Source organism: Barbus barbus (assembly GCF_936440315.1).
Source record: "Barbus barbus genome assembly, chromosome: 37".
NCBI lineage: Eukaryota > Metazoa > Chordata > Actinopteri > Cypriniformes > Cyprinidae > Barbus > Barbus barbus.
In genome coordinates, this window is record NC_136715.1 from 7,012,584 (window position 1) to 7,026,353 (window position 13,770).

The 13,770-nt window shown below is 39.0% G+C and overlaps 1 protein-coding gene across 2 annotated transcripts in view; it reads left to right on the forward strand.

The window, feature by feature from the left end:
* Positions 1-13,770, forward strand: part of LOC306856815 (semaphorin-3F-like) — a 66,913-nt gene that overhangs the window by 905 nt on the left and 52,238 nt on the right. For both annotated transcript variants that reach the window (XM_079396295.1, XM_079396296.1), the window contains exon 2: positions 1,785-1,926. In XM_079396295.1, the coding sequence (XP_079252421.1) occupies positions 1,815-1,926 (112 nt within the window). In that variant the 5' untranslated portion in view covers positions 1,785-1,814. The remainder of the gene's footprint in view (positions 1-1,784; positions 1,927-13,770) is intronic.

Sequence of the window (13,770 nt, forward strand, 5' to 3'; positions counted from 1 at the left end):
CTATCTGAGTGCTTCTGTATATATAACAGCACAATAGGCAGTCAAAGTAGTTTATTTTCATTGCTCTGCTGGGTGGCAGGAAAAAGAAACAACATACAATGTCTCCAGGGGCCAGAGTGCATGTCTTTACAAAACAAACACTGCAACAATTTCACAAACTAACAATAAACAAACGCAATAAATGCAGATATGGGCTGTACATATTGATACTGTAGTGCCAAAGGGTAGAACTTGTAGAAAGATCTGCACAAAAAATAAGTGAGACCAGTCAACCTGTTGATCAGTCAGAAGACTTTGTGAATGTTGACAACTTGCACTTGAAGTAAGGCTAAATTTACTAGCCAAATTCGATTTTGTTGAGTTATGAGTCACTGAAGAGCCCATTCTATTCATTGTTTTATTTGTAAAAATTAATCATATTGGAATTGATTAAATAATAGTGTTAATGTAGTAGCTGAGGAATTATTTTATTACAGTTAAAAGTCTTTAAAAGTTGATAAAGTGCCCCTTAAGCAGCGGTTAAGTTTAAAACATCATTAAAAGAATGAGGTTTGAATGCAACAGCCTGAATGTTTCTTGCTGTCCCACAATTTTTCACATAATATTTTGACTGTTCTCATAAAAAATGCCCTAAAAGCCAGACATTTTGGGGTGTATGTATTGATCCATTCTTTCAGTGTTTTTGTGAGACTGTATCCATAATTGCTTGCCTCCGACTGTGTCTGTGTGCACTTGTGTTCATATAATTGTTGTTTAATTTCACTGGCTTGTGTGAGGTAAAGAGGCAGAGAATTTAGATAAACAGCCGGACAGTTAACAGATTGCCTGCAAATAGCTGAGGTTTAAACAGCTGCTTCCACTCATAAACGCTCTGTGGCCAGGCAGCGCTTTTTTGGACTGATCGTCTTCCGCTAGCACTACTTGTCTGTTTTTTAAAATCTTTTTTCCTTCTTTAAAATAAAATAAAAATATATTGTCCATACATTTTTGATCGATGTCAATATCATGTGGCTTTGAGAACAGTAAAAGTGATTGAGATATATCCGCACCGATTCTCGTTTTTAGGATTATGTGTCACGCCACCACTGAGCAACATGAGTGCAGCCCCTCTATGGGTGGCACCCTTGTTCCTGTCCATCTGAAAGAGATGGACTATGTGGCAGCAATGGGGTTTGTCAACATACTCTCGTAGGGAATATCATTTTGCTGTATGCTTCAAACAAATGTAACCAAACCCTTATTTTTTGTTGAAATGTTTACTGCGGAGGGCCTCTTAGCTTCTCTTATTAAAGCAGGTCGCCCAGAGGTAGAACATATGGAACTTTAAAGTATCTGGAATACATATGGGCGAACAAGATTTCTGATATGACATTGGCTTTTGCTAAGACATGAATTTTCCCTTTTCATTGCATATTTTCCTTCTCAACCCATTGGTCTTCATTTGTTGGTATTGCAATAAAAAATGTACACAAATATTTATTTTAAAAAAGTGGGCCGTTATAGCTCAAGGTGAGCAGCAGTGAAATTTGTTTATTGTGCAAACAGTGACCTAATTTACATAAAAAGGAGGCGTGTTTATGCTTTGAAGAATGAGAGAAAAACTTAATTTGAATAGAACGCAGTGCTTACAGTTTTTGCACTGAAATATGGCATGCATAAGTGTGCCAAATGTTGAATTCACCCTGTAATGAGTAACCCAAAGAAAGAAACTTTAGCTTTGGAATGCATTTAAGTGACATATTATTTACAATATGTGTTTTTTTTCTTCCGAATGACCTCTGCAGTTGTGTCTTTCTGACTTCAACGGATGCACCATGCTGTTGGACAGTCGATGGTTTGTCCAGGTTCTCCTGGTTCTATCAGTCCTGATATTGGGTTCAGACAGCGAACCTCAGAATGCCCCTCGGGTCTTCTTGTACTTCAAAGGTAAGAGAACATTTCTGATTGGCTTTCTCTTGATGTGCTCCTGGTTTTCTTTCCATCTGTGTGGCCTGTGGTTTGGGGAACCGTGTGAACTTTCTGGAATATACTTTTCTCACATGCCACCTTCTGGTTTTCATGACTGAATTTGATGAGTTGATAAACGATCTAGGTTTGACAGGAAATTCACTGCGTAGACGGATTCTCTGGTCTAATCGCACGCTGAATGAGTGAAAACCGTCCGTGCATTTCTAATGGCTTTCCCGTCAAATGTCTTCGATTTGTCTCAGCCAGCTGCGTCCACTTTCATTCGGTGTCAGAGTAATTAAAAACACAAACAAGAGTTGAAGAAACAATCATTTTGAAGCTTCAACACAGTTCAGAGAAATTTACAGAAAACAAACATGCCTTTTCAATTATTTCAGTAGTGTGTTTGTTTTTAAGCACATTTCTGAAATAATCGATAGCAGATGCAAAACGGGAGATGTTAGTGATGAAATGATGGCAGATGAGTCTACTGTTTTAGCACAGGACCTGAACTCTCTCACAGATACACGCTTATTCCTACAAATAAACAAATTTACAGTCACATTAAATAACAAAGAACAAGAATTTGAGTCAATCAGTTCCATTTTGATTTGAAGAACAAGTAATCTTACACTCTTAAAAATAAAGGTTATTTAGTTCCATGATGAACCTTTAACATCCACGAAAGCAAATCAAAAGGTTCTTTACAGTGAAAAAGGGTTCTTTAAAGAACTGTTCACTGAGTCTAAAATGGTTCTTTCTATGACATCACTGCAATAACCACCTTTTTGGAATCCTTTTACTTTTTAACCAAAAGGTCCATAGAGTGAAGCTTATACAGTGAAAAATGGTTCTTGCTGAATCTAATGTGTTATAAAAACCATTAAAAAATATTTATTTTTAAGAGTTCAATTGGCCAGACACCTTGCACCTTGGGGGTTAAAAAGCATCTTGTAGAGTTAAATTGTCAAGATCAGCTACTTACATCAGTATGCCCCAGGTCTACACAGCCGGAGACCCATCCTGCGATTAGCTGTTTGAGAGAAGGGACCAATCAATTCCCCTGTTTGCCAAACGCCAGACCAGAATGCACTGGTGGACTTAATTACCAAAGCCAGGCGGCACAGTTCGTTATTCAAGGCTTTTTCCTCTTTAATCAAGATGGATTTAACACTCCACTGAGCATGTTTGTAGATCCAGTCGTTTTTGAAGGATTTCAAATATTGTTTTCTCGGGGATCGCTTTACCTCCTGAAGCGGTGCAGCGCTAGAACCCCATCCCTTTACATGACCCACATTCTTTGATTAGCTCCATGATGTCTAAATTCTTCATTTAATATATTAAGACCAGCAGGCTGCTGGTCTTAATTCTTAAATTCAAAGGTCATGAATTTGCCAGTTTTTCGTTCTCCTAGGAAAAAGCTGAATCGTTGCTTACTGGCTTGTCTTGTCAAGCAGGGCACAGCAGTATTTGGATTCTGCACTCACAGAGCTCTTGAGCCAAACTCACATTTAGCGCTTTTAATTGGTTTTGGAGAGCGACTGCAAACCTCATCATAAGACAGCACCTGCCGTCCACCCCAAACTGCAGGCTTACTGTTTTCAGGCCCATAACGCCTCACAGCACGCACAGGAATTTGCTAATTATTGTCAAACCCACGCCCATTATAAGACTTATAAACCTCCATTCTTATTTGAGTTTGGTCCATATGCGTTATATGATCAATGAAGCGTTTCTCTAAAACTTTCGTTGAATAGCCTAGTTCTCAATGCTTTGAAGATCTAAAACCCAACCCTTCTATGTTTAAGTTAGCTGTGTCAATATGTCAACCACTCTTAGATATGTTATCAGTTTTCTATTTTACAGTGCTATTATTATCAGGAACTCCATGACAGAAGTATACCAAGCCAAACTGAACAAGTTGAGGATCATAAAACTAGAACGTACCACCGTATAAGATGCCTTAAATCGCTTTGCTCTGTCAACCCACTTTCAAGGTCGGGAGTTGTGACCCCCACTCGCACGAGAGCAGCTCACTTTTCTAGTAAAGCGGTTCCACCCCACTTGGAGAGTAAATCAAAAACATCTTAATTGTTCATTGAGCTTTGCAACTTCCTTCCCTTTTGTGATGAACTTCATCAAGGTCGTTTCCCCCCGGGAAAATCTCCCATGATGCCAACGGTGAGGGTTTTTAAACCAGTGGCAGATGTGGTACCTTTTCCATATCAGTTTTAAGAGAAACCCAATCTTGTTTGGTCTGGTGCAGAAATGGATTGTCTTGGTAAATGGAATGACACTGATTCAGTGATGATCAATCAAACCGCTGACTGCATCCAGACGTCATATTGTATGCATTTGAACCAGCGGGGGGTTATCGGCCACAATCACAGTTCATTTAATGCAAATCGATGCTGTTTGAATGTGTGATTTAATTCTATGACTTGTCCCCACCGTTGAAAGGTGACCCAGCATGCACAATTGATTTAGATCCGTAGGAGTCTGTGTCGCCAGCCTCCCTCCAGGGGGTTCTGACCCCCTTTGACTACACACACACACACATACGGACACACACCCCACTGGGTGTTTAGACTAGTGTTGGCTTAACTTGTCCCCCTAATGCTGAACTGATGTCATGATTGCTGCTTTTCTAAAAGCGTTTGGCACTGATTAAAGTAAGTTAACTTGGCTCTGGATAAGTGTAAACGGATGACAAACCTGAAAGTTTTTGTGCTTGGAGGAGAATTCATAGGTGGCGCCTTTGAACTTGTTGCTGTTGTGATGCAATACTAGAGCTCAAAGTTGACTTAAAAGATTTTAATGACATGCACGTGAAATATGCTGCCTGTTCCGGTTCGGCTTAGGGGAATGTTATTGTGACCCTCCTTGGATCTGTTTATCCCATGCATCATACTGACTAATTTTAAAGCAGCCAAGTTTAAGCCAATCAGGCGTGGAGCTACTTATTACAGATGCAGGAGAGTAATTTGATCATTGTTTTTGCATCCTGTTTTATTTGAATAGATGATATTTTTACACTGATCTGAGAACCTTTACATTTAATGCAGTTGCTTGATATTGTGACAAAGGCAGGAATACTTTTGAAAGAACGTATACTTTAGATTGCTTTGTTACGAGAACCTGGTTTATTTGTACTTGATATCAAAAATGATATTAGATGTATGACTTGGTCCTTGAATTTTTCTTTGACATCAAGCAAATAGTTCTAAAATATTCAGCAGAATTTTTGTCTATGAGTGGCATAGATTACTATATTCACAAAATACCCATACTTCATACATTTAAAATGCAAGGTGACACATTTAGAAGTTTGTTTGAAAAGTAACCATTTTTAAGTGAATCTGACTTTGGAAAGTGGATAAAACCAGGGAGCCCCATACCAGTCTCAGCTTATTTTTACTCATGTGGTTAACCTCTGTATGCCCAAACTTGTGGCATTCATAGCTGCCCGCAGATATCATTTTAAATTTTGTAAAATAACTACTGTTGGTTTTAAGGTGTCGGTTTTGGCCAGAGTGGTGGTGAACATTACACGTCTCATTGACTATTACACCCAATACAGCCGTAACAAATAGAGCCATAATACACTATAATTAATGTGCTAAGGCCATTACGCATGTGTCTGCCAGCACTTATGCGATGAGAACACAACCACAAATGGACAGGTTATGGGCAAGTGGAAATGGTGATGGGTTGGCAGCAGACCCATATATCTAAGTAGCTTACATAAAATTATGTTTTAGTTTTTTTTTCCAGCTAATGCACATGCAGTATTTTTCTATGTTCTAGCTCCTTTAATTAAAATATGGCACTTAATTTCTGCAGCTGCCTTATTGAGCATTCATTTTTATTTGAGTGGACCATGACCTCCCTCTTATAATGTCTCTGATGTCATCCAATCTCTATAAACAGTTCTGTGCTGTCATGTAAAATCAGGTCATTTAAAATGAAGCCAATCGAGAGTGATTTGTTCTCCAGGCCTCTTAAGTATCCACTTTTATAGGAGGAACACTGGACGTATTTGTGAGTGGGTAATGATCATTCAGACCTGGCATTGCGACCACATGAGGATCTCAAGAGGAGATCTGATAAGGATGAATAGACAGATGGATGATAAGAGGAAAAGAGCCATTTGGAAGAGTCACTCTTTCTTATTCTCTAGCTCCTTTTTCTTTCTTTCCATCTAAGCCATTTCCTCAGAGGCTGTTCGGATTTCAGGAAAACACTCTCTTGTGACACTGAAGGCTCCAATTCGCTTTGAGGGCCTTTGGCATTCGAGACTGTGAGACCGTTAACCCTGTGAGGGTGTTCCTGCCCTCCATGCACAAAATGGGCCAGGTCATAGTCCTGTATTAAAATAGCTGCTCTGGGTAAAGATAAGTACCTAGTGTGGACTTGCTGGCCCCTAAACAGGAAGAGTCCTTCCAATCGCACAAAGGGCTCGAGACTGTTGACAAAAACAACACTTCAAGTTTATCTAATCAATGATTTTTGTCAGATGGCTGATTTTGCTTCATAACTGGCTGGCTGATATATAAGTGCTATGTTTTTCATGCACTTAATTTTAAGGACGCTACGTTTCCTAAAAAGTGTGTTAATTCACCCTTGTCTTGCAATTTGTGCATATGTGCATTAAGATGTTTCTATTGAATTTTGAGAAACCATCAGTAGCAAAAATGGCTTTAAAGAGCTTTACTGTCATGGAAATATAATATATACAATATAACACTTAGCCCTACTCAAAACTACTATCTGCTGCAAAACTACAGTACTACCTGAACAATTGCTTTGAGCTGCTTCATACACAGATAAGATTCTTCACAGATTCTGACCTCCACAGAACCGCTCTAAAACTGGGAATATGACTACCAATTTTGGTCATTTGACACCATAAACCCACATTCAACCGCCTTATCAGTGTATCTGACTGCACAAACCAGCATGGTTCAGTAATCTGGAGTGATACGATGATGTCTTTTGTGCTCAGCATTCCCAAAAACCTCTGCACTAATCCGTGTAGCTGCATCGTAATGCAGCCTGTTTGCATCTCATCAGGACATAAGCAGCAGCTGGACCTAAAAAAAAACCCGTCACAAACCGGAGCATGCACTGCGAGCGCTCAGAGTGAAGTCAGCGGATTTTCGCACCAGTTTCAGGTCAGCCGGTTCAGCATGAGTGTGTGGATAGAGGGAGAAGCTTCTGAATGCTGTGATATGATTAATCTCTCAGCCAAAGGCATGAAATCTCTAATAACATGTATATAGTCCTATAGTTCATATGGGTTTAGAATATCATGGGGTGAGTAAATGATAATAGAATTTTCATTTTGGGTGGACTGTTCTTTTGATTCAAGCACGAGCGACTTTAAACCAAACAGCCTGTGAAAGCACTGTCATTCCAACTTCAACAACTTGAAAAAAAATCTGGCCACAATCTATTTCCATTCTATTTAAAAAGTGTAACAGAGGGTAATCCAAAGCAAGTGAGGGAAAAGCACAAAGTTACCAAAGGTCAGTGAACTATTACTGTGAGAGGGAGACTTCCTGTTTATTGGTACTGGATGCGTCTAGTCATGTCATCCAGTCAGATGTGTCCAACACTGGAGATTTAAATGTGCATCTGCATATCAGAAGTCAGATGGGTGGCCGTTATTTCTCATTTTGGGACATGGATTGTGGGTGGGTCTGTTTGTGTGTTCCACAGGATTTACTGCTGGTCTGTCCGCAGATGATGGATATTGATGTTTATGTGGACACCTGGTGAAGTGTCTCTTGTAGTTACACACATGGACAACTCCATATGGATTCTCACTTGATGAAGTGTTTATTAATTTGAGGGGTCAGAAATGTTAGATGACTAGAAGTTCACTATCAAACATGGCTCTTTGCAATACTTGATTTTGATTGGTCAGTCGTGGCATTCTGAGGTAAAGCATTTTTGTCAATTGTCCCAGGCAACCAGGTTCCTACACAGCTGTGCTAGTTTAAATGTCTTGTTTTGTTCTCACATTATAAAATACTTTAAACTCAAACCAATATTTCATATTTGGTTAGTATTTGATATTTCAGTCAGTTTTGTTTATTTGGTTAGTAGCCATGAAATAAGAGGGATTACAGTCAACTGGTCATTATCACAAAATAAACCCCTTTAGCTTGATACAAGTCTTGTTTATTTGGCGATAATGACCATCAGACTGTACATTAGCTCTCATGTATTTTTCTCTCACATTCTGTCTTGGTTCTCTCCTTATGTCTGTTACGTGAGTTATTTTTCCCGTTCCCCATTCTCTTCTCTTTTCTCTTCTCTCGTTTGATCCGTGGACATGGGGGAATACTCTGAATTCTTGGGGCGGCAGCAGTGCACACTTTTAGCTCTCACAGGAAGAGTGATGTTAGGTTTACCGTGGCCTCCCCTCTGGACTCTCACCTGTGCGCTACTGGGGGTTTTGGGTTTCGCCGTCTGTCAGAGCTCAGCTGTGATTAAAACTGGGATCTTTCCTCAGCAGGAACACTCAGAGATGCCACTCCACACTTCTTTATTTCATTCCATCTGTTATATTTGCCACACTGGAGAGTGACCCAGGAAATCACATTCATGTTTTACTTATCCTAGTAACTGAGTGGATTATTTTATTCATTGTAATCATGATATTACCCTGGGAATATATGTGGGTTTCATAACATCTGTCAAAAAAGAAACCAAATCTTTAAAATTAAGAATTAAGGTTTTGCAAGTACAATTAAGCACCCCAGTTCTCCATACTGCAATGAGAAAAAGTGTGATATTTATTTAAATTATTTATGGGTAATTGTAGTATTTATGGTACTCAATTTATGCAGAAAAATTATGAAAATGTATTGATTTTATTAAATTTACTGTAAATATATTAAAGTTTTTTACTATATATGTATTTATTTATATATACATATATGGCTTGATTTTTGGGTGAAAAATTACCTGAGATGTTTTGGAGATTCATCTATAGATGCTGTCAAATAGGAAGTCCAGAAAGCTCCCGTCCACCAACAATAGCAAATGACCAAATATTGGAAGTGTGAACTCAATGACCTAGAAAATTGACTCAGGATTGTCTTTATGTACAGTCCCTGTGGCTCTGAATTCAGCCATAGATTTAAATGGGGTATATTTAGATCTAATGCTACCATTCTCAGATTAAAGTGTCAGATAGAATGATGGTCTAGTGGGATTAAGAGTGTGTGATTTATTACTGACACGTGTTTGTTGCATGGTGAGTGGAATAGCAGTGGAAAATAAGATGAGCACTGTGGGAGGTAAGAGGTGATTTTTAGCAAGCCTTAATTAGGTCTTGACCGGGGGATTGTCTTAGCCAGTATTTGACCAATGTCAGTGAGTTTGAGCGTGCTCTCATTGGCCAAAATAAAGTGTTAAATTGTGATTAACCAATGTAAATGACACCACTGTGTTTATAATGGTTAGACCTTAATTCATATTGTTTACAAGTCATTTTAGTGCACAGATGGATTTTTATGCATATCACAAGGCACAACATGTGCCGTTACAGTTTTATTCAGAGTTATTTTCCCAGAACGTCCTCCTGTGAAGTTTTGGAGAAGCTCTGACCACTCTGTGGGATGGGGTCAAGAGCATGCTCTATTTAATGAGCTTGGTGTCATTAATCAGCACACTGTCAGTCATTCACTAAATCTGTCCTTCTCAAATACTTTCAGATTAAGATTTAGATTCTAGAGATGATCTGGATTCACTTGACTAAAATGAAGTCATTCTCATCTCTCACTGGATTAAACCATGTAAAATGAGGAAACTTGTAAGTTGTTATCAAAATAATGAGCTAACGGGAACTATGACGGTCTTCAATGACCATGTTATTGACATAATTGGGTCAAACCAATAGTAAATTTGAATGAGTTCAATAGAAAGAGGGTAATATATTAAATGTCACTGTCCAACTCTTAAAACTTTTGTGATTTTGCTTACATTTTCTCCTTTCTTTAATCTTCTCCATCATCAGTCCTCTACCATTTCAACCAATAGTGAAGAGGACACAAAATTTGTGAAGTGTTGATCCCAGCGTCCGCCCCTGCATCAGGAGCCTTTGATGCCTTCATTGAGATGCTGATTCGTGTTCTTCAGTCACCCGACACTGCGTGCTTTTCGAGTGGGTGGCAATTGTCATGGAAGAAGATGAGCTCTCATCTGCTCCCATTGAAGCCATGCCAGGCCCTCCCTTTCCACTGTTGACCCTCCACCCACGTTCCACCCCTCTGCCTGGTGGGAAATGGGTGGAGGTATGGCTTTGTGAGAAGATCAAATTTTTAAAGTTCCCTGTGGATCGTGGAATTGGCCAGGAGTTGAGGGTGTATTGCAGTCCTAGGGGTGCAGAGGGATGAAATGAAAAAGGGGTGGGGCTTCACACATCCGTTGTTGATGTTTTTGTTGTATCGTCTCACCCCCGCATTCATCCATAAGAAGGGCGAGCAGGCAGGCGGCGGGCGTGAGTAGTGAGAGGGCATTTGTGTGGGTTCATCGTTCCATTCACAGCAGTTCATTCACATTCTGGGAGATCTGGGGGTGGGCTTGTGACTGGCACTGGGCCTTTTTTTCCATCAGTGAGTGCCTTGCACAGTGTGCCACAGAGCAACGCACACGCACATGCACACACATATATACATGCATACATACACTGCCCTCCAAAAGTTTGGAAACACCCCAAAGTGTGGTTTGGACGATGTCAGCATAAATCCTTATCAGTTTTTGGTGCAAATACATTAAAGTAACTTGACATTATCATTGAAGACCAGCAATAAAACACAATGGTAATATATACATGTCAAAGTCAGACATGCCCCTTTGCCAGCTGTGATGCCTGGTTACTGGTTTAAACTTGGCCCAGGTTTTTAAAAGATTTTTGGGTCAGCACACTTTAATAGCTTCAACAATTGATTGCCAGTTCAAATTCAATGTTTGAATAAACTGACAACTCGGATGCCCAGATTATGCAGAGCTGAAATAGCTGCTAATGGTGGATATTTTGATGAATCGAAAATGTAAGTTTTTTTTCTATGTATAAACTGTTTGTAATATTATGTTTTCGTAGTTTGTGTTTTATAATTGATCATATCAGTGCAAAATTATCACAAATTAAAAAGGATTCATGCCAATATTGTCCAAAACCCCACTTTTCTAGGGCGTTTCCAAACTTTTGGAGGGCAGTGTACATTAGGCTGCAATTTATGAATTTATAGGCCTGGTTTCACAGACAGGGCTTAGACTAATTCAGGATTAGGTCAAAGTTCAATTAGGGCATTTAAGTTATTTTTTTATAAGCATGCCTTAGAAAAAACATTACTGGTGTGCATCTTGAGATAAAACAAAGGCACTGATATATTTTAAGATCAGTCCGTGCAATTTTCTCTGAATTACATTTTAGTCTGGGACTAGTCTTAAGCCTTGTCTATGAAACTAGGGGATAGAGATATAGGAGGGCAGCTTAATTTGTGTTAAAAAGAAACTGATATTAATTGTTTGAAATTAATTGATCATAAAAATCTGAATAGCTTTCAGTGTCCATAACTGTCCATAACCTGAATAGGTCTTATGTCTCCTATGTAGAGGAGAGATTTCCAGCTTTCTCTTTCTTTATGGCTTTGACATCTTTGTCGTTTCACCTCCAAACATGGGAACTCCTTTAGAACATAAAGCGTGTTGCCTCCTTCCGTGACATAGAATTGACATAAAATTGACATAGAAGATTGGCTGAAACCAGAGTCCTTCAAAATGCAACATGATGGGCCTTTTCTCTGGTTGTGGTTGTGTTTGTGTTTACCCACTCCTCTGACATCAAAGCGACGCCACTCAGTAGGTAAACGCACTTTATCCCGAGTCCCATTCACATGAGCCCGTTTCCCTCTGGGCAAGGTGCACTGCTCCGCGAGACCCGTCAAAGGAGCTCTTTTGTTTTGTTAATATATAAGCCCAGGGGAGGTTTTACCACATAAAGTCCCTGTTTAACTTCTTAACTTGACCACTTGTTGCCCCGCTTAGCCTCTGAATGGTTGTTAATGAATACTTTATTGCCACTTTGCCGCATACATCACGGCGACTTTGTTTAATTTCTCTGTCCAGGCACCCTGTGGCGTTTCCCAGAGAAGTGGGGAAACAGCACATTTGCATTTCCTTTCTCTGGAAAACACAAATGTGGGATGAGTACAAGTGAGGAAAAGACAGCAGTAGTCTTGCACGCACAAAGACAAGAGTAGAAATAGATTGCAAAGGAGATGGTGTGCACGGAAGGAGGCCGGAGTTGAATTTGTTATGGTGTTTGTGTGGTTGTCCAGGATGGGGATACAGTAGGAATCAGATTTCCTCCCAGACCCTAAGGTTGATGCCTCAGCGATCTTCCTGCCTCACTGGTCCTGTTTGGACATGTTTAGAATTTGTCTTCCATGTGCACACGTTAATATGAGCGTTGAGTAACAGTCTATATTCTGGCTGTTGAGTAAATGTGTGCTGGTGACTCATGGGTGTCGTGAAGCAAGTGTATAATCACGCTGCGCTCCAGATGTGTGTGGAAGCCATCATTTTTACTCTCGCTGCCATTAAGAACATATCCTGACATATCCGGAGGGATTGCATTTGTGTGAATGCATAAGTGTGTGACCACTGCCACGGGATTATGATTGTCATCACTCACTTCTCCTGGTTTATTTTCTGTAAGAAATGACTAATAACTCCATCAATTAGCTAGTACAACAGCTGCGGCGATGATGGACTATTTAAATATCCCAATGCTTTCAGAAACCGTTTTTTTGGAAAGCTATTTTCATATTGCATCATATTTTGTGACTCACTGAAATACGTTTTTACAATATTTTGGACACCCATCACAAACCAACTCACCCAATAGAAAGAATGTATCTTGGTTTAATATGATGAACTCCGAGCATCAAGCAATAAAGAGATTGACATAGAAGATTTGTTGCTTGAAGCTTTATCATGTTGCACCTTGTTAAAATGCAGTGTTAGTGATAATTCAGTACTGATGTATTCCTAATGTTCATCATGCGTAGAGGCAAAAAGAGCAGCGCTTGTCACTGTGACGCAGAATTGAGCAACTTTAATTGATTGGAACTAATTAGCAGTGTAGAGATAACAATGATGAGCAGAGATTCAGCAGCTTCTAATGACACTCCAGGGGAATATAAATGTCAGAGGATTTCTTTAAAAGGCCAAGCCAGATTTACTCTCATGTGTGTTTGTATTTACATCCATTTATCTGTCAAGGCCAAAGTACCAATAGTATTAATTATGTTTCAGGAATAATAATTTAATAACTTTCAATTTTATTCAGCAATAATGATAAATAATAAATGAATAAAGAATAAACAGTAATTGAATATATAAACAAGTAATATTAATATTATTGAAAATATACTTTGTTTGCATATTATTATTATTATTTATGCCATTATTTATTCAAATTCATTTTACTTTTTAGACTGATGCATTGCAATTTATGCAAACTATTTAAATAATTTAATTTAGTTTGTCTTTTTTCAGAGTGGCGTAATGGTAGTAAGACACTCACCAAATGGTGCATGTCACTGATGATTTGATTTATTAGAACCAAATATTTTGTTACAATTTAGTTGAAAAGTTTGAGAATCTGTTTGGAATACTGGTCAAAGCACTTATGGTGGCAGTTGGACATGTTTTGCTTGAAGTTGTGGTGTCACTATGATTATGTTAATCAAAGTACAACATGCACTCCAGCCAAATTTCCACCAGTGTTTTCTCTCTCAATCT